General features: G+C 29.7%; 1 protein-coding gene across 1 annotated transcript in view; it reads left to right on the forward strand.

Moving 5' to 3' along the window:
- LOC147806596 (neuronal acetylcholine receptor subunit alpha-7-like) overlaps positions 1 to 23236 on the forward strand; it is a 95911-nt gene that overhangs the window by 36301 nt on the left and 36374 nt on the right. Inside the window, exons 3-5 of the mRNA XM_087169541.1 lie at positions 11684 to 11793; positions 18324 to 18580; positions 21371 to 21565. Of these exons, the coding sequence (XP_087025667.1) occupies positions 11735 to 11793; positions 18324 to 18580; positions 21371 to 21565 (511 nt within the window). The 5' untranslated portion in view covers positions 11684 to 11734. The remainder of the gene's footprint in view (positions 1 to 11683; positions 11794 to 18323; positions 18581 to 21370; positions 21566 to 23236) is intronic.

A 23236-nucleotide genomic window follows, 5' to 3' on the forward strand; every position in this document is an offset into this window, starting at 1 on the left:
CTGAAAAAAAATTTTTTTTTTCTTTATGTCCAAAATTTGCCTTCTGTAGAATTTTTTCTTTTCCTTTTCTCTCTTATTTTTCTTTCTACTTTCTTTATATTTATTTATTTGTACTTTTATTTTCTTTCTTGGTATTTTTATTGCAATTATTAACCCGGATTTCAGGAAATATGTAAAGACAAATTGCTTTTATAATCAGAAAAGGTGATCAGTCTTCTCAGATTTTGCATTACAACCTGTTTAACAACAATCACTAATTGAAATCCAAACAAACTTTCAAATTCAATATGGTATTAAGGTAAATCAGTTTTAATTTTTGACTGATCTAGCTATTTTCCTTATTTTTTATCTGAAGTGCAAGTTTGGTTATGTTGCAAATTACCTTTTATTTCTTTTTTTCATTTATATCTTTCATTCTTTCTTTTTGGACACATTTTTTTTTTTTTCAAAAATTTTACTTCGGATATTTTTTAAAGTAATTTTTGTGCAGAGATCTTAACTGATAATTTAATTTGTCACAATTAGGAAATTCAAATATTTTATTTCTATTTCTTACGTGTTTTTGAAGTGAATTTGGTTACTAATACTTTTCAATTTTTGTTTGATCTTTTTCCTATCTTTATGTTGTTTGTCTATGGAAATATCTAAGCTAGAACTGAGCTATGAACTAATTACCAACATTGGACTTACGCATTAATGTCTGATCGTACTTCAATTTAAATTCTAAAAACAAATATTTTATTCATTTTTCCAAATTTTTTGATTAGTTTTGACATTTCTTGATTTAATTTTTGCCACACCGAAATTGCATTCACATATCTAAATTAAATTTCTACAATTACTGCAGTTGCATTATGAAGAGAAAAAAAAATTTAAATGGCATTTTCATTTAAATCCTAATCACTGTAAAACAAAAATATAATTTCTACTAACCAAAAATCATAGAAGCTGTAACACATGAAACAATATGAAAATAATTTCTTGAAACACTTTTCAATCAAATAAATCAATTAACTGAAAATAAAATTTAAAGAAATAAAAATTTCAACAGTAAATACTATCAATATATAAAAAGTAGTTTCACTTTGAAACATCAAATATGGGAAAAAATTAAAATCATAATCATTTAAGAAATTGATTTATGAGAAATGTAAAAAATTTTAACTCAAAGGATACCTGAAAAAGTTCGAATTAGTCCGAGATATTTTGAAAACCACAACAGAGATGGGAATGCGTTGAAATTCCGTAAACACAATTCCAAAACCAAAGACGTGAGCTGCTAGGGAAAAAATTTGTTTCTTCGTTAAGATGAATCGTAAATTAACACCAATAGTGACGGAGAAATTGAAGCTTATTTTTCTTTTGAATGTCGAATATTTAAGTAGACCATCGTGGGTGTGAGAATAATTATTCATCGACGATAAGATCCAGCTCAGCACTTAAGAGTGGCAAAATCAACGCTTTCTCAAAGGGATAGTTTCAATAAAACATTTTAATTAACAGGAATTCGATGCAGTTTTTCTTTTTAGTCCAAGGAAGGAATTGAAGCTCAGCTTTCTAGTATTCTCAGGAACGTAGACAAAATATGCAGCATAGACATGGAAAACGGATGATCATTTAGTTCCACTGTGCGTAGGTATAATTTATAATAAACTAAACGTTTGATGATTGAAGAGATTATTTTTTTTGATGAAGATACAGGATGAATTAATTATTGCCATAAGTTGAAGAAGAATTTGACTGCTTATTTACTAACTGTTCATTTGAATAAATGATTTGAAGTTATTCCATAGTTTTGAAGTACCCTCTTCCGAAGTTGATTTATTTAATTTCAAATGAGATATTAAATATCTTTAATGTACCGTACGAACTGTACCCCTTCCCGACCGTTAAATCCTGGCGACTTATAACGTCGTTGCCGAGTGGAAGGATTAAAACAGGTCATAGGTCGGGAAGGAGGGTAAAAATTTATTTATTAATTATTTAGACAAGAGCAGTCATGAGAGTGAGTCAAAAAGTGCACATGAAAAGTTGCGCTCCTTGGTTATATGTTAGGGAAAATCTTGCAAAGTAAAATCCGTAAAATGTCTTAATTTAGGGACAGAGGGAACTCTTAGTAGTTGCTATTGGTTTATGAAATAGATCGAACGTTTCCCACGCAAGAGCAAAGGGAAAAATGTCCTGCTCTTAATTAAATGCATACTTGAGCCAAAAATAGATTTAAGAACAGGATGTGGCTTTTAAAAGTGTGAGAAAGTATTTCAAATAGAATAATTAATTAGGAAGAAGTTTTATAGCAGAGAAACTAACATAAAAAGATTAATTGAAGCTTTTTATGTTACATATATATATATATATATATATATATATATATATATATATATATATATATATATATATATATATATATATATATATATATATATTTATATATACATATATGCATATGTATACATATATATATATACATATATATATATATATATATATATATATATACATATATATATATATATATATATATATATATATATATATTATATATATATTTATATATACATATATGCATATGTATACATATATATATTACTATATATATATATATATATAATATATATATATATATATATATATATATATTTATATATACATATATGCATATGTATACATATATATATATACATATATATATATATATATATATATATATATATATATATATATATATATATATATATATATATATATATATATATATATATTGAATTTCTTTCGTATTATAATTTATTAACCTCAAGCCTTTTTAAAATGTCATTGTAAATGTTATCATTTTTAAACTGATAAATGTACAAAGATGTTTAAATAATTCGTGATTTAAATTTTACTAAGTTTACAAAAAAGACATTACATATAGTTTTACATATATACATTACATATAGTGCACTGAAAAAATTAAATTGCTTTCATTTGAAAGGAATCTTACTCTATTCAGGTTTAATATCTAGTTAGATTTGTATTTTCTGAATTGTAAGAATGTTGTTCTATTTTACTTTTTTCAAAGAAAGAAGATTATGATTCCGGAAATTAGCATCATCAAAAGAAACAAAACATATGTTCTGAAAATGTATCTCAATTATCGTCAATCTTATGTTGTCTAGACATCTTATTTATTCTTCTTCCAACAGCAGCACTTTTACCATTCAGTTCTTGATTTCACAACGAGGAAAGAAATATATGTATATGTATATGTATATATATATGTATATGTATATATATATATATATATATATATATATATATATATATATACTATATATATATATATATATATATATATGTATATATATATATGTATATATGTATATATATATATATATGTATATATATATATATATGTATATATATATATGTATATATATATATATATGTATATATATATATATATATATATATATATATATATATATATATATATATAAAACAAAATAAATAAACACAAAAAAACACGAAGAAAATTAAGAAAAACAACAAGTTTCATTTATTGCGCATAAGCTGCAAGTAAACAGAACTCATTAGATAAGTTCAAAATGAAGATAAAACAAAGGAAAATTACAGAAAGGTAAATTACAGAATGAAAAAAAGAGGGGGGGGGGAGAAGAAAAATAAGAATAAAAAAATAACAAACACATAATAGTGCGGATATAATCGTGTGGGCTGATGAAAAGATTATATCTTTTATTTTCCGGATTTTTTTAAAAAAAATTTCATCCTTTTTTTTTTCTTTTCCTCCCAGTTGTTTTTTTTTATTATAACTTTTCTTCCCCCCCTTTTTTTCATATGCCTGTAATTTTCCTTTGTTTATCTTCATTTTGAAGATATATATGCATATAGAAATGTGTGTGTGTGTGTGTCTTATTTATATATATAAATAACGTACGTAACTAAAAGCTTGAACTAAACTTTTCATGTTATTCCTTTTCTGTAAATCGTTTTTTAATTTTTATTCAAAACAAAACACTCTTTCTCTCACTTTAAAATTCACATCCTATCTATTATCTATTTTTAGTTCTAGTATGCATTTATTAAAATTTTAACGATATCCCTCCGACTAATTCGCCGGGAACACTTTTTCCCTGGACCCCTTTAACAGACCAATTACAATTGTTAAGATTCCCTTTATTCCCTAAAACGAAACATTTTACGGAATTGCTTTGCTAGAGTTTCCCTAACTTTTTATTGAGAAGCACAAAGATTTATAACCACCTTAATGACTGTTCTTTCTCTTATAATTATTAAATAAATATTGTGCCCTCTTTACCAGCCTAAAACCTGTTTTTATCCTTCCACTCTGCAACGATGTTATAATACACATAAATATATATATATATATATATATATTCAGAAATATCACATTAATTTTTATACCAATAGATGTGTCTTGATAACGACTATTGGTTTTCTCATTTTTACTTTCTCTTTATATTAATTTTTATTATTTGTGTTTATATATATATATATATATATATATATATATATATATATATATATATATATATATATATATATATATATATATATATATATATATATATATATATATATATATATTTGTTGGACTTCATAGTGTTGTTATTCGATTTAGCTGAACACGTTTTAATAAATATTAACTATACTTACGATCATTTGGCATGTTGCTCTTACGCATAGTCACCTTATGATAACGATTAAGCCGTTTTCTCCAGTATTTATCGATTTTGGAAGACCTAAAAAAACCTATTAACACAGTACCTACCAACATAAAATAACTATCTTATCTACTACTACAAAATTTTTCTGGTTATAATTTAAACAACACCTATTACCGCAATAACAGTTATATACCTATTACCAAAATTAATAAAGCATCATTGGTGTCAATAATAGTTTGGTGAATATTCACGGTTCAATTTAATGAATATGAATCTCCTAATGAATCACATAATGAATAAGTACCTCTTCTCCATTAATTTTTTTTAGTGTGTAACTTTTTCTCGTTATTTCAATTGCTAATAAATTTTAAATTATTTAGCTTTATAGAAACATGACTTTAAATCGTAATTCAAAACATATTAAGCAACTTTGAGGTAATACTAGAAATACTAATTTGGTGACACAGACCGTATAGGGTACTACGTTTATTGAGCTATCTTACATAATGAATGAAAAAAATAAATATTAATCTATACTTTAAGGGGTTAATAAATGCGCAGTAAACCCATTTTTGATTAAATACAGTCTGCAGACTAATTTTTCAAAATGTGTAACGTTAAACCAATCCGAAATTTTATTTGTTAAATTTCTCTCCTGGAAAATCTAAATGAAATTTTTAAACAATATTTGGGACTGAGGGCTAACATTTTTCCTTTCAACCGTTGTCCAACTCTCAGAATTGAAAAAAAATATTTCTGGAGTTATAAGAAATACATACACACATACAGACAAACGTTTCATTTTATTATTATAAATAAGTAGTTTATAATTTACTTCCATTCATGTCATCAACCTAAGAATGTAATTTTCATTCCATCTTATATTTCCCTATATTCACGCGTCCATAAAAGATAAAAATAGATTAAAAAAAGCATTAAAAGTTTTTATTCTGATAATTTTTATAATATTATATTATAGATATTATATTGTAGACATTATATTATAGATATTATATTATAGATATTATTACAGAATTATTATTATGGATAAGTAGTTCATTATTTTCTTCCACTCATGTAATAAAACTAATAATGTAATTTTCATTCCATCTTATATTCCCCTATATTATATTCACGCATCCATAAAAGCTGAAAATAGATTTTTAAAAAAACATTAAAATTATTAAATTTGATAATTATTATTATCAATATTATATTATAGATATTATATTATAGTAATTATTACAGAATTATTATTATGGATAAGTAGTTCATTATTTTCTTCCACTCATGTAATAAAACTAATAATGTAATTTTCATTCCATCTTATATTCCCCTATATTCACGCTTCCATAAAAGCTGAAAATAGATTTTTAAAAAACATTAAAATTATTAAATTTGATAATTATTATTATAGATATTATATTATAGATATTATATTATAGTTATTATATTATAGTTATTATTATAGAATTATTATAGATAAGTAGTTCATTATTTACTTCCATTCATGTAATAAAACTAATAATATAATTTTCATTCCGTCTTATATTGCCCTATATTATATTCACGCAACCATGAAAGCTGAAAATAGATATAAAAAAAGCTATAAAATTATTTAATCTGATGATGACAATGATAATGATTGATGAAGAAATCTTTAATAAAATGATTGATAAGGAGGATGTAAATTCATAATCCAGAAGACTGATCTACGTCAACTCTACTTTAATTTTTATGAACTACAACTTTAATTTCTGAGTCTTGATGGATGGCATCTAATACTCGCCTCAAAAGAATATTAATCGACCAAAACTTTTTTTTTAAATGCAGGAGAGAAAATATTTTTCAAGAAATGAACATTTTCAAAACGGTAGAAGAGTTTAAATATTTAATTTAATGAAATATATACTTTTTTAGTTTAATAAGTTTATGAGGAACTAATTGAATTAAATTCTCTTAAATATTCTTTAAATAAACAATTTTTTATTCATAAATTCTAATTTGAAAATAAAAAAGAAACTCGTTTGCTGGGTTTTAAGATTTAAATAAACACAGAAAGCGAATTCAATTTTATTTTGTGAGAATTTTTTTTTTTCATTTTGCATTTTATCTCCACTTACTGTCATTTTGATTTAGCTATATTTATTTTGTTAAATACTTATGCTCTTTTTTAGTATAAAAATAGAAGCTGAATTAATTTTGCAGGATTGTAAATTATGGATTATATTGAATCATTTTGTTATTTGTAGATAAAAAAAAAGGCTATAAATCATTTAATAAAATTTTTTTAAGTTAGATCACATGCATATTAAAGTGCAATCGTGAATATTAAACTTTCTCTTTTGCATTTTTAATGTGCCGCATAATACGCGTGTTTATTCATTCATAAAAAGAGTGTAAAACTAGAAAAAAATCAGGTCGCTATTTTTTTTTCAAATTACCTACATGAATAAAAGGACTGAAAGTCTTATACAAATTATAAATTTGTTCATTAGTTAGAACTAACAATATATGTTATTTAATTTTCAAAAATACAAGCGTTGCAGTGCAAATTAATTAATATAGCAAAAAGCAATTCATGCTTCTTAAGACCGAAAATGGTATAACAACTACTTCGCCCCAAAGTAGCGAAGTAAAATACTCTTGCATCAAGGTGTTTCACTAAAATCATCTTAAACATCCATTCTATCTCTCTATTCTAAAAAAAAGTTTTTGCAGTTAATTTTGTCCCCTGAAAAACTTTTTAACTACGTGATGAAAATCTAAGATTAAGGAATCAATCAATTCATTCAGAATCTTTCAGGGAAGACATTTAGGGCATTCAAATCTTTTACATAATTTTAAATTTTTATTTATTTTAGTTTTAAAGCACGATTTTGCAGTTAATAATGAAGAATAACCGCCGTTCACAACAGCCAATCACATGTCTGAAAACGGCAAGCTTAAAAAAGCGATTTACAAGTCTGAATTTTCTTTTTCAGAGATGCAACCAATCACAAAATAGTTAGAATTTCATTCTTCAGTTTTACAACATCTCAACTTATTTCGTATTGATATATTGATTAATCTGATTATTTGTTTTCTAAAACGTTAATTCGTAAGTTTAATCTGGTTCCGGCATATAAGATAAAGTTGAATGACAAGGAATTTAATTAATATGCAATACAGTAAATAAGCGAAGAGATATTTTATAAAAGTATTTAATGAAAAATAATAACAGCGAAATATATGCGTTTGCGAAGCGTTCTATTTACATCTCTGAATGTTGCCACCTATTTTTATGAAAGTTAAACTATTCTCTGCTATAATAAAATTAGACTTATGCGAACCTTACATTCTATTGATCTAAGTGACGATGGGATTTGTATTTTAAAAAAATGTGATAAGATTCGCTTGAAAAATGTTGACGTTATTATATGGGACGAAGCAAGTATGATTCCCAGAAAAGCAATAGAAATGATCGATAGAACTTTTCGTGATCTTCTAGCTAATGAGATACCATTTGGTGGTAAGATAATCATTTTAGGTGGAGATTTTCGACAAGTGTTACCTGTCGTTAAAAAAGCTACACATATGCAGGTTATTAATGAAACTATAAAATACTCTTTTCTTTGGCCATTTTTTGAAATCCTCCATTTGACGATTAATATGAGAGTTAAAGCTGGTAACCAAGAATTTGCCAATTGGTTGTTGACAATTGGCAATGGAGAACTTTTACATCTTGATGCAAGGACTCCTGATCTTTATTGTAAAGATATCATTTCTTGGTTTTTTGAAAAAATCGATTGTCTTAATACTAACTTCATTAATCACATCATATTATCACCGCAAAATGATGAAGTTAACAAAGTTAATGAAAATATTTTATCACGTGTGCCAGGTGAAGAGGTTATAAGTTATAGTATTGATAAGGCCACACTATATGGAGTAGATAAATCAGACGGGAAAGAAGAAGAAGCTACTTTAAGGTATTCTATTGAATATTTAAACTCCATAAATCTCCCGGGACTGCCACCTCATCAGCTCAAATTAAAAGTTGGATGCATTGTAATGCTGATCAGGAACATATCTATTGTTGATGGCCTTTGCAATGGAACTCGATTGACTGTTCTTAAAATAGGGAAAAGAGTATTGACTTGCCAAATTGCTACTGGTAATAAAAATGGTAGTATTGTCAATCTTCCAGGAATAGAATTAAATACATTATCAAGTAATTCTTCCTTACCATTTGTGCTTTATCGACGACAATTTCCTGTTAGATTAGCTTATGCCTTAACAATTAATAAGGCCCAGGGCCAAACCTTCGATAAAGTTGGGCTATATATTGAACGGCCTATTTTTTCTCATGGTCAATTATATGTGGCATTGTCAAGATGCACAACGAAGGAGAACATTAAAATATTTATTAAAGATGATCCTGTCATTAACAATATTGTATATAGAGAAATATTATAACATATATATAATGTCAAATTTATAAATGTATTTAGCGTAAAGAAAATGCTATTGGTGCATTGTTTATTTTAATTCCGCAAAATTAATGTTTTCATTTATAGTTATTTTGCTGAATATTATTAAAATATTTTTTTAAAAATTACCCTGTTCTTAACAATATTGCTTATTGAAAAATATTATAGTGTTTGCATATATATATATATATATATATATATATATATATATATATATATATATATTGAATTAAATGTGTTAAAAATATATTCATTTCTTTGGGACAAAGTCTGTATTATTGTGATTATCATTTTTTTTAAACAAGTCTCATATTAAGATTATATCTGCACATTGATGTTAATTTCTGACAATTTTGGCTCATTTAAAGAACAAATAGGACATAGAAGGAACTGTAGTCAACGAAAAAAAGTGACATTGATATTGACACACTGCTTATTCTGCATTTAAGAAAATTAATTCTTTTCGATGATAACAGTTAATATTCAGTTTAATATTGAAATATATGAAATCAAAGCATTCTTGGTTTTGCGAAGCAAACCAAGCAAGAATTGCGAAGCAATTCTCCGGGGGTTGGCGAGCGTCAGCGAGCAGGGGGCGGAGCCCTCTAGTTTATTTAAAAAAAAATAATGTTTTGTGTTGAAAACCATTTAAAATACGGACATTTATATTAAAAATAATAGCACAACAAATTAACAATGAAACATAAAAGTTTCTTTGCAATAGCATTTTGATAACATAGTTTTTTATTCTGTAGTTTTATTCATATGGAATCCAATGAGCTGCCTCGTTCCTGCCTCTCACATTTATTCTGCCTAGATTTTCCAATTCTTTAGAAAATGTCATTTTCTCGTGATTTCTTTTTTCCTCATTATTTTCTTTCAAATCCTTTTCATTAGCTACTATGCTTCTTTTTTGTTGATGATAGGAAAACTTCATTTGCTTCAAAATGTACGAAGGTGGTGATAAAAGTCACATTCCTTGAGTGCTCAAAAATAGGTGCCCATTCTCCAGACGTAAAGGAGGGAAACAATTATAAATTTCAAATAAAAAACGTAAAGTTGAGAGCGAAAAACGAGGGGGAAATGGAACATGAGAAACCGTGATAGCCGAGAGAGTAAAAACAACCATAATTCAATTCTCATAATAAATTCAATTTCGATAAGTAATGTTGTTTCTTGATAATTCCCTGTAAAGTTGCTATCGAAACGAGTTCATCACATACCCGAGTAAAAATTCTTGATTGTAAAAATTCATCGAAACATTTTGATGGTTAATGTTGGTTTCAGTATGATTCGTGATGTCCAACATCATTTGATGGTTACCATCATCCAACATTTTCCATTATGCGTTCATGTTTTTTGATATGCCAACAAACTTCCATCATTCCGTGATGGAAAATGCTACTTTAATTCTATGGTGGTTAACCATCAAAATAAATTAGATTCTCATGGACCAACAATCCATGATGATTCGTGATGGTCCACGATTGTTCCAACTATACATTTCCATGATGGTTTAGTGGGAACTCTTATTCGTTCCCATGAATATACCATAAAAACAATTTTTATTTTTATGTTGCACCATCATAAATCAGTCCGAATTCTTACATTGTTTGATGGTGATTCATGATCATTCCGACATTTGATTTCTGTGAAACTATGATGGAAATTTATTTGATATTCTTATGATGGACCATCATAAATCAGTTCGAATTCCTACATTAAAGCGATGGTTACCTATGTTGGTTATCATCAAAAAATATAGTGGTTCATGATGGAATTATTGATGATTACCATCAATATTATGTTGGATCCTCCATGGAAAACCATCAAAAATTTTGATTTTGGGAGCGCGGGGTTATGGATTTTGCCTTTATTTGTCTCTCTAGGTCACGACGGTTTTTCTAGTTATTATATTTTTTTCATTTTCTGTTTCCTCAAGGTTACTTAAATTTTTTTTAATTGTAATTTTTCATCGACAACTTAACTCTTTCTGGGCCGTGATTGCTCAGGGGATTGAGCGTTCGACTTCCAATGAAATGAACCTGGTTAGAGTACCTGCGATGGCTGGTCAAGACGAATTCCGCATCCGGTTTGCACCGACCACAGTGCTAACGTGAAATATCCTCAGCGGACGACGGATCATAGTTTAAAGTTCCTATGCCGTCAGGTTTACCGTGGAAGGTTCTCGTCTTCTTCCATGTAACGCAAATGCGGGTTAGTTCCATCAAAAAGTCCTCTACGAAGGCTAATTTCTCCCGATATTTTATACAGGAGTTCCCTTGTCTTCTAGATTGTGTTCAAAATGGCAAGGCTGCGGAGTTGAACCTTAGTAGTCGTAAGCCCTAAAATTGATTCCGGCTGTTCAACGACGGTTATAAAAGTATAAAAACTTTACCTTTTCTGGAATGAGGAGATCCCATTGTGCTTGAAGCTCCATCGATTTTTGTTGAAGCAGATGAAGTTATGTATAGTTTCAATAAAAAAAAAATAGAAGATTAAAGAATGTTTGTTTGATTGCAGCAGTGGGTGGATGTGAACTTGCGATGGAATGCGAGTGATTACGGAGGAGTAATGGATCTCCGGATCCCCCCCTGGAGGATTTGGAAACCCGATGTACTCATGTATAACAGGTAACATCTCTCCTATTACTTTTCTATTTTTTTAGCCCAAATTCTTAGAGAACGAGTCGTTTCCTACTTAGGTAAACAAAGTTACTTTTAAATAAATAATTACAATTGTTTCTCTCATATGAAACTAAAATTAATGAATTAAATTTAATAAATGATATACAGTCAAACTCCGCTATAGTGAACCTTCCAGGGACCGAAATTTTGGTTCACTATAACCGGGATTTCACTATATCCGTTACGCAGGCAATTTCACTAATGGTTCCCAAACTCCGCCCTTTCATTACACATTATTCAAATAAATGACTGAAAAATATTATGTAGTAGCAAAAAATTTGTTATTTTTCATCACTCTTCGTCTTGCGCACAAAAAAAAAATTTGTAATCTTTAGCTGATGAGCAATTCTCAACATCAGATATGGAGACACTTCCCGCCTCTCAGATAATTTTTCCTGAATTTCTGTTATTCCGCTTTTTGAACCTGTCTAACCTGCCATTCGAGCACATTAAAGTAGTTTCTACATATGGTTTTAAAAATCGGTATATGTATTTATTCTGAAGTAGAAATTTCAAAATTATTTGCAAAGAAAATGGGGGGGGGGGGGGAAATAAGTCGAAGACAGAAAAAAGTTCATTATATCCAACTTCCTCACTTTTTTGGTTCACTATATCCACTAAAAATAGCATTATACGTGTATAGCAAGGTACGGGACCGAGCATTTCGTTCACTATATCCGGGAGTTCACTATAAGCCGTGTCCGCTATGGCGGGGTTTGACTGTATAATATTTGAAGAAAAAAAAACTGTATTAACATCAAGTGGTCATCCACTACAAATTTAAAGAAATGAATTTGAACTTGAATGGAGGAAAAAAAATTATTTTACGAACGATTTAAAATTTGAACAAGATATATAAATATATAGGGGGAGAGTGTGAACTAATGGTAGGAATTGAAAAAAAAACCCGTTGTGTTAGACAACTATAAAAGGATAAATTGGGTGACGTGGAACACACGTGCTGCCACGTCATGTTCTTTAATGAATTTATCTGACGCAGCGAATATAATATAATTAAATATTTGAACGTGCGCAATAAACTATTTTTTCTTCAAATAGAGCAGAGGTCGCCAAAGTGGTCTATATAGACCCCCAAGGGTCTATTTAACAAAAGCAGGGGTCGATCTGAGACAGGGGGGCGAATGGGGGTCGATCCGAATCGGAAGGGTCAATTGTGGGTCGAAAAAAGAAACAGTTCTCAATACGCAAATCACACATACCTAATTAAATATGTAAAATTTGTGAATTTTTTTTTATAATTGACTCAATATCAGTTTCTTTATAAAACATAAATTAATAAACGTATATTTATTGGGGTGAAACAAGTATGTACGTACCACCGCTCAGTGGCACGAACTCAGCGCAGTTTATAAGTCATATGCGTATATGCGCTTGTCCAAATGTCACGTGTGACGAGCATTGACGTTACAAATGCAAATATCATACTCAGTTTCAGCTATCTTTGCAAACTGTGTTGAATATTTGCAGTGTCATTATTAAAACTTTTATAGTTTTGGATAATTAGTTATTGTTTCGATAAAACCATTCGTTTGGTTTAGATATCAATTTTAATTATCAATGCACAAAAAAGAAGGTAAGCATTAATAATATGGATTAGTACAGCCCGCGACAAAACTATAGCACACTTTGTATTTTTTTACGAAAATTACAAAATTGACCAATTTTGACGAAAATTAAAATTGACCCATTTTGAACCCAGTATAGCGAACCTTGCAAAAAAACACCAGGCACACCCATCTCATTGATCAAGAAGCAGTAAATCTTTAGTTACTTTACTTATTATATCTACTTATGCATAATTACTTATTATTTAATAATAAGGTATTTAAATTTCAATATTAATGTATTTTTCATAAAACTATTGTTACATAATGTACTATTACTTTAATAAATGTTTAAAATCATAAAATAAATGTACAAACATAGTATCTAATAGCGTTTTATTTTAATTAACAGAAAATTACTTTTGCGGGGGTCGATGGAGATTTCGAAAAATTATATAGGGGTCGATAATCAAAAAAGTTTGGCGACCCCTGAAATAGAGGTATAAATTAGAAATTATCATTGATGTTATTTTTAAAATATGTAAAACACTGAATCACTTACAGTAAAATTTGAAACAATGACTAACGCTTTAAAAATTAGAAAATTCCATTTCGTTTTTGGCATGTCCCTATTTAATGAATGAATTAATATTCGAAAAAACTGCCTGAACATCAAGTTTTAAAAAATGTATTTAAGTTTGAGTGGATAAATAAAAAGTATTTTATTAACAATTGGAAATTTGAACAAGATAATAGGGAGAGTGTAATCTAGTGGTAGGAATTGAATAAAACCATTATTTCATTTGACAATGTAAATGTTTGAAACATAAATAAAAATAATTATCTGACAATTGGCTGATTTTTTTAAAAAGTTAAATAGGGGAGCTAAGCCCCCTGTTCGCTGCCGCTCACCAACCCCGATGATTGATTCCCAATAATTGTCATTTCTTGGCAGAAAACAGTTTTTCTACTATAGTCTGTTCAACGAGAACTGATAGCGAAAGTAAACAAAGCGGCGTGCTATTTGGCGCAATACAGCTGTCTACTTGGCGCCGGAATAATGACAAATAGCGCCTATCACAAGCAAAAACTCTTATTTTTAGAGGGTTGTTTGTTTCACCGTGGTGTCTTTTTGTAAGTGTTTCATGAGTAATATGGAAAATAAAGCGATGGATTTAAGTCCTCCTAAAAAACGACAGAAGAAATCTTACATAAGTAAAGCTGAGAAAGAAATAATATTGAACATTTATAAAACGGAAGTGCATTCAAAATAAATATCAATTCAAACGACGAGGATTCATTTTTACTTTTTAATGTTATAATTATTCGTTATTATCCATGATTAATTGATCATTAATACAGTAATTCTTAAAATTTTGTTCTTTTCTGAGTAGTTTAATATAATTATTTTCGTTTTCGGTACAGTTGCTAATTAAGTACAGAAATTCAAATGTTACGTAAAATTAAATAATTTTGACACTTGATTCTATTTTTTCAAAAACCTATTGAATTCGAGGTTTACAAACTGCTTTTTTTTATAGGTTAAGTGGGTATATTTTTCTTAACAAAAGTTTTTGTGAGACATATAAAAAAGTTCCAAGTTTCTTTTAGTGTAATCATTTTCGTAATACTTCCCTTAGAAAAATAAAGATAATTAACAATTTAAAAATACAAATAAATGCAGTTCCTTCTAATATATTTTTAAATCAATCGGTGAAACATAAAACTATTTAAAATATTATTTAACTTCTAATAAATTTTAAAAAAAAAATTAATTATGAAAATAAAAGAGTATTTTTTTAAATTTTTTAACATAACTTTCAATTCTATACGACTTTTACGATGGAATTATAAAAGTTATGTTTTTCATAAATATTTATGCAAAATATATTAAAACTAATTTAATCAAAACTTAAAGAAAGATAAATATATATTAAAACTATTCTTAAAATAAAATTATGTGTTTACTGAAACACTTAGAAACGTATTTTCATGAAAATATTTTAATTTTGCACTTTCTTATCTAATTTTAAGGTATCAAAAACCAAACATCGTTTTCGTTTTTCTATAAAAGCGAAAGCTCTGTCGATTAAAATGAAATCGCCCATTCAGCGAAGAAACCGTTAAAGTGGCAAACGTTGGCGATCAAACAGCAACCCTTTTGTTTACTTCCACTCTCAGTTCTCGTTGAACGGACAAAGTTGAAATAATTACAACAAATAACAAGTATATAGATCTTTAAAGTGATCTAAAGAATCAAATTTACTTAATTCTTACTCATTTTACTTGAAATATAATCATATCAAGAATCAGATGTTATCTAAACATGTCAAAAGTGATCTAAGAACTTGAGGGGAATCACCTAACTTTCCAAAATGGCCGCCATCTATCAAAAACATTTTCTACAAAGGAATCCTGTTTGCTTACTCTTATACCTCCACTTCCCTCGTCCAAATATTATTTTCTATCAGTATTATAAATATTTAAATCTATTGGTGAACAGAAGTAATTCTTACAAGTAATAATTTTTTAAAGTAACATTTCATATTGTTATAACAAATTTGAGTTCGCAACTATAACTTAATCAGGGTGCGTAAAAAGTGCTTAAAGGTGCTTATTTATTTTCGTTTTTTAAAAGGCCTTAAAGGTGCTTTTTTCATTGCGTGTTTTTAAAAAGTGCTTACTTTTCGCTTTTTCAAAATGAGATTTTTCCTTTACTATGTTGATTTTCACTTCGAATTATGCAAAAAGACACAGTCCACATTGTTCTATTAAACGTTTTCACAATTAATTCAACCCCAATCTATTTCGGCGTATTGTCTGTCCGTAGCGTAAGAAAACGCCATTTGCTTTACATGATTCAAAATTTCATGATATTTGACAATTGTTAAAAACAATGCCAAAAAGTTTTTTTTAACATGACTGTTATATCAAGATAAAACCGAAACCGTCAATTGTCAAAAACTTTCCAACCCTGCCTAATTATGATATTTTTTTAAAGTGCTTAAAAATATTTTTTGAGTGCTTGAAAAGTGCTTATTTTTTGTTGAATAATTTGGCTACGCACCCTGTTAATATTTTCGCTTATCAAATGAGCGGATATATTAAATACTATTTTTGCTCACATCTTAATGTGCATGAAGTTGATCGTTAAGTTCTGAATCATTAAACACAACTCTTTAACCGTAATTAATAACAATATATTAATGTTACTTGCGCAAAAATAATAATTGTAAAATGGTTTATAAGATTAGACCACCTTTCTAAATAACTTTATCTTAAAATATAGCGCAGAACTGCATTATGTTAATAATAATAAATAAAACAACAATTCTCTTAGTGTTAAATTCTTGAATTAAAAGCGTAATAATAACAGTAAAGGAAAATGACTTTAAATTAGGGATGTTGTTATTGTTGTCGTGTCTATGCATACAGTGCTAGTGCAAAGATTAGAATCCTTCAAAACTCTTGAGAACAAGATTTGCAAGTCCTGGAGCGCGATGGCCATGGAGAATATCGATGGGGGTGCTCCAAGTTGATAGAGGGAGCTGATAATAGCATGACGGTCAAAAACATGGTCTCTAGTTGCAAATGAGGACAGTACTTGCAGATGGGATAGGATTTTATATTGGTGCGTGAGATCTTCATTCCTTTGAAATGTCTAGTACGTAGCCAGCTATTGTAGAGGAATGATTTCTTGGGCAGTTTAGATTCGGAGATTGTTGCCTCGCTAAAAATCTGGTTGTATATCCTTCACCTGGCGACAGCATCTGCACAGGTGACAGCTCAAGGTTGATCTTCGTCGCGTGCTTCCTTTGCAAGGGCATCTACGCATTCGTTCCCCACGATTTCAACATGAGCTGGGATCCTCTGGAGAGGGTTACAAAATATTTATAGGAAAACAGCACCTTTATGACTTTTATTAATTTTATGCTGATGACAACCAAAAATTATATGGAAATGAATGAGGTAAAACTGGATCCTACCACGTGATTTTTCCGGGAAGTAAAAATGCACGGACAACAAAGGAAATAATCCCATTAAGTTTTATTTTGTGATAACTCTATGTCCCAAATCGCTCTCAACGGATAGCTTGTGATTCACCCCGGGGTCACAGAGAACTTTTAAGTTACACAACGTAGCGCAGAAAAAGATCACAAAAGAATTATTTTCCAGTTGGGAAGCACTGATCTATATCAAGTCTGTTGCAACTTTATGAGCAAGATTTTGATGAGGTCTATTAAAAATGAAACAGTTAATTAAAAATGTCTCATTTAATCAGTCATCCATTTTCAAGCTCTCCCTTCCCCGAGCTGCTAACCATCTTTTTCCTGCTATCCAACTTCCCAAGTAGCACAGGGATATTGGAACAGCTTTAGTCTACATCGACCGACATTGTCAATATTGGCGAAAATCGACATTGTGTGTACGATATTGTACGATTTCACATTTAAAGTCTGTTAGTTAAACTTTTCATTTTTAACTTTATTGTGTTCTTAAATCAATCATTTAAAAGACAAAAAATGACGTCAAATTGTTATAATTCCAAAAAATAAATTCAGAGATATCTGAAATGCTGAGAGATATCGATCGACGTTCCCCAACGTTTTTAAAATATCGAACAATATTGTTTCGCGATATTGAATATACGTTACAAAAGGGGTATATTTTTATATAGTGCAATGTTTCGCTACGATATTGTACAATGTTCAAAGCTAAGTTTTTACGATATCGTTTTTGTGAATTGTGCTACTTGGGTTGTATTGTTCACTTTAACCCTTTGCTTACGGTGTACTATACTGTACCATCACCTGTGGTCCACATGTTGTACCAGCCGTGAGCAAAAAATTAATTTTAGTAACTTCACTTCCTCATAATAATCGAGGATTTAAAGTGTGATGTTTGTTGCAGCGCAGACGAGAAGTTCGACGGCACCTACCACACGAACGTTGTTGTTCGGAGCAATGGCAGCTGCACTTACATTCCCCCTGGGATATTCAAGAGTACCTGCAAGATAGACATCACGTGGTTTCCCTTCGATGACCAGAGGTGCAACATGAAATTTGGATCCTGGACATACGATGGCAACCAGATAGATCTCCGTCTCTCCTCAGAGAATGGAGGTGACCTCTCTACTTATATCACAAACGGAGAATGGGAACTTCTCGGTAAATACATCAAACAATATTTCGAACCACCCAACTAAAAAGAATCTCAAGAAATACTTAAAAAAAAATCTTAAGTTATTTGGCCCACTAATTCTTAAGATTTTCTTAAGAATATTGTCAGAAAATCTTAAGGAAATAATATGAAGCAAATCTTCGGAATATAATCTGAAAATTTTCTTAAGATTAAGGTTCATGTAGGCCAGTGTTTCCCAAAGCGTGGAACAGTTTAGCGGGGGTACGCGTTCTTATGTGAAATATGTTGCAACAAACGAAAAGTTCAAAAAAAAAATTTAAAAACAAAGCTAGCCATGAAAATTTACAATTACGTATTTTTCGATTGGCTATATTTTGCAGAGTTAACAGATTGCAAAAGTTAAAAAATTGCATAAGTTAAAAATCAGTTGTGGTTTTTAACTTATGAATTTTTTTATAGTAAAAAAATACATTCATTTTCCTATTGGTGGTACACCGCGTTACGAGAAATTTTGAAAGGGTTGACAAAAGTCATAAGTTTGAGAAACACTGATGTAGGCCAAATAACTTCAGATATTCTTAAGAATATAATCTGAAGAAATTCTTAAGATAATTTGAAGAAAATCTTCAAAATATATACTGAAGATTTTTTACAATATAGATTTGTGTGGGCCAAATAACTTAAGATATTCAACAGATTTTCTTGAAATTTTTAGATTGTATTACGAAATATACATATTATAAAAATATATATATTTCGAATATATATTCGAAAAATATGTTATATATTATATTCCGAAATAAAAATATTATAAAAATATGTTATATATTATATTCCGAAATAAAAATATTATAAAAATATATATATTCTCTAGAAAGCATTAAATTTTCTAGAGAATATATATTTTTGATATAAAAAATTCTTTTGTAAAAAAATTTCTTAAAAATTCGAGCCAAATAACTATATTCAAACATTCAATATTTAACCAATAGTATTCAAACAATATTTAAACGTTGTTTTATAGTGTACCTCAAGAACATCACCTTCAAAAAATTTTTTATATTAAATTTGAAAAATTTAGCATTCAAACAATGTTTTACAGTGACAGGTGAAACAATGTTCCATAGTGAAAGCTGAACTTCATTTCAAACAATGCTTCGTATTCAAACATTGTTTCATATTGTATCTCAAGAACATCACTTTCAAACAATTTTTTATATTAAATTTGAAGAATTTTACATTCAAACAATGTTCTACAGTGACAGGGGAAACAATGTTTCGAAGTGAAAGCTGAACTTCATTTCAAACAATGTTTCATATTCAAACATTGTTTCATATTGTATCTCAAGAACATCACTTTCAAACAATTTTTTATATTAAATTTGAAGAATTTTACATTCAAACAATGTTCTACAGTGACAGGGGAAACAATGTTTCGAAGTGAAAGCTGAACTTCATTTCAAACAATGTTTCATATTCAAACATATTCAACAGTGAGTGTCATACTGCTTCAAATTCAAACACATTTTAATCCTTAATGTTGATTCACTTTTACATATAAAAAATGTTTAGCAACGAAAGGAAAATAGCTTCGCAATGCTTATTTAACGAATATTTAGAAACTTCGCATTTACAGCGTCTAAACGTGAAATTCAAGCAACTCCATATTCAAACACTATTTGAAAACTAATATTCAACTTCGCATCCAACTTACGTTCCAAAGCGGACTGCTGCGCATTCCTATAATATTTAGTAACAAATGTTTTAAACCAATTCACGTTTATGTAACGTTTGGAAAGGAGAATTAAACGAAGTTCTAACCTAAAGATAGCCCTCTGAGCTTTTACAAATGAGTCAATTCGAGAGATATTTTTATTGAATAAAAACTAATTTACTAATTCAGCTTATTATGGATGACTAAAACAAGAAAAAGAATTTAATTCAAATATTGTTTCGATTCATAAATGGCTTTAGGGACAGTTTTAAGAATCAAGTCATAATTTTATGTTACATACAGTGCCTAGCCAAATTGTTAAACGCACTACATAAAATCTTAATCTTCGCTCATTAAATTAATAATTACGAAAAGAATGTCTTGAGCCACTATAACTAAGCGGATACAACGTTCGCCTTCCAATAAGGTGAACCGGGTTCGAATCCCAGCGATGGCTGATCGATACGAATCCGCTTCCGGTTTGCAGCAACCACAGTGCTGACGTAAAATATCCTCAGTGGTAGACGAATCATGGGTTCGCTTGTTGCCGACACCAGTTCCTCCCATAGCTGGAGGTAATGCATTTTGCCTTTATTTGTTTCTCTAGGTCACGGCGGTTTTTCTAGTTATTATAATCTTTTTAATTTTCTATTTCTCTCAAGGCTAATTAAGTTTTTTTTGTTTTAATTTTTCATCGGCAACTTAACGTTTTCTGAGTCGCGATTGCTCAGGGGATTGAGCGTTCGCCCTCTAATGAGGTGAACCGGGTTCAAATCATAGCGATGGCTGATCGTATCAAATTCTGCTTCTACGAATGCTTTCAGGCTTACCGTGGGAAGTTCTCGTGGTCTTCCTCTCCATGTAGCGCAAATACGGGTTAATTTCTTCAAAAGTTCACCACAAAGGCAAATTTCTCCCAAAACTTGATCCAGGAGTTTCCTTGTCTTCTGGATTGTGTTCGAAATGACAAGGCTGCGGAGTTGAACATTGGTAGGCTTAAACACAAAAATTAGGTCTGCTGTTTAATGACGGTTAGAAAATGAAATATATATATATCATTTTACTAACTGTCCAGCATACATTTGAATTGCTTTCTTTGCAGAACTTCCAGGCAAGCGCAACGAGATAATTTATGCTTGCTGCCCAGAGCCTTACGTGGACATCACCTTTTACATTCACATCAGGCGGAGGACCCTCTACTATGGATTCAATCTAATCATTCCATGTGTTCTCATCTCTTCGATGGCACTACTGGGATTCACTCTTCCTCCAGACTCAGGAGAGAAGCTCACACTTGGTAATTATCTCTTCAATTCATTTTCTGTATTTAAATGCAACTTCTTTTTCTCCTTTTATAGCTTTCAAATCGTTAGTGAACTGCAGATCGCTTAAAACATACATTAGAATCAATACCTCACTTGTCTATATAGCAATGTCAGACGAGTAAACATGAATCAGTTAGAATTTTATATATATATATATATATATATATATATATATATATATATATATATATATATATATACCTCAAGGGCAAGAAATACCTCTTTCAATATATATATACACTGAAAAGCCATTCCATTATGGCCACCCTGCTAATAACATGTAGGACCACCTTTAACCCTCAAAACTGCTAGCACCCTCAGTGGCATTGATTCTACAAGGTGCTGATAGGTAGTCTGAGGTATCTGGTACCAAGCGCTCACCCACTGGTCCTGCAATTCCCTCACACTGCGAGGGGGTAACGTGGCAGTACGAATTTGGTTTTCCAAGTAGGACCACAAATGCTCTATTGTATTAAGGTCAGGTGAATTTGGGGACCAAGATATGACTTGAACGACGCTGGAATGTTCCTCGAACCAATCCATGACGATTCAACCCTTATGACATGGTGCATTATCTTGCTGGTAAACACCATCCCCCGCTGGAAAAACTGTTGCCATGAATGGGTGAACCTGGTCTGCAACTATGTTCAAGTAGCTTACAGACGTCAGCGATTGTTCTATGAGGATTATGGGTCCTAATGTGCCCCATGAAAACATTGTTCCTGGGCAAGAAACCATGAAAACCTGGGCGAGCCTTTTGTTGTAGATGGAGTGTGGTCATAATGTAATGGCTCTTCGGTATATATATATATACATATACATGTAGATATATGCATATTTGAAAAACAAATTAATTTGTTGCAAACAGAAAATCCTTAAAGAATAAAAGTAGAATTAAAATGCATGGATTCTAAATTAATTTTAGAATGTTTTAATTTCGAAAGAGGAAAAAAAAAGATTTAAAGACAGCATCAAAATAGGGAGATGGAGCTTATCTTCGAACGATAATCAATAAAATTTTTTTTAAATAATAAATACAAAAAGGCTTGATTTGTATTGTCCCGGACGTTAAAAGATAAATTCGCAATCACTTTTTTGTTCTTATGAGAATGTGACTTACACCACCCTCGAAAGAATCTCGACTGCAAGCTTCGTTAGGCGAAATCGATGACTGAAAAATAAATGATGCATAGCTGGCGGCTGAGGGAGATGATAAGACTTGTTATACCTGTCATACTTGGTGGCTGTGAATGGTGTAAACTATGACTTTAATAATTTACTATTTTTTTTAAAAATTGACGCTGTTCTCTAATTTGTCAGATGACGAAGTGAGTCGTCCAGAAGATGAACGAAAAGTTTGCCGTTGATCGTTCTTTTATGTCTTGAGAAAAATTCTGAGATCGAATTGAATACCCCCAGCACATCATTGGTATCGATCTCAAAATATCATTGGATGGGAGATAAATTCAATAACTCCGATTCCAGATAATTAGAGTAGGAAACTGAAGTGGAGTGGGAATATAATAACTGAGTGATATAAAATGGGGAAAAAAATGTTTTTTTTTTATTCCTGTTTTGATTTGGAAAAAAACATTTAGAAAGTCATTTAATACTTATGAAATCATTTTTTTATAATTTTCAAC

Source organism: Parasteatoda tepidariorum, chromosome 8, assembly GCF_982258835.1.
Source record: "Parasteatoda tepidariorum strain Cologne lab strain chromosome 8, Ptep-v5.0, whole genome shotgun sequence".
NCBI classification, from domain to species: Eukaryota; Metazoa; Arthropoda; class Arachnida; order Araneae; family Theridiidae; genus Parasteatoda; species Parasteatoda tepidariorum.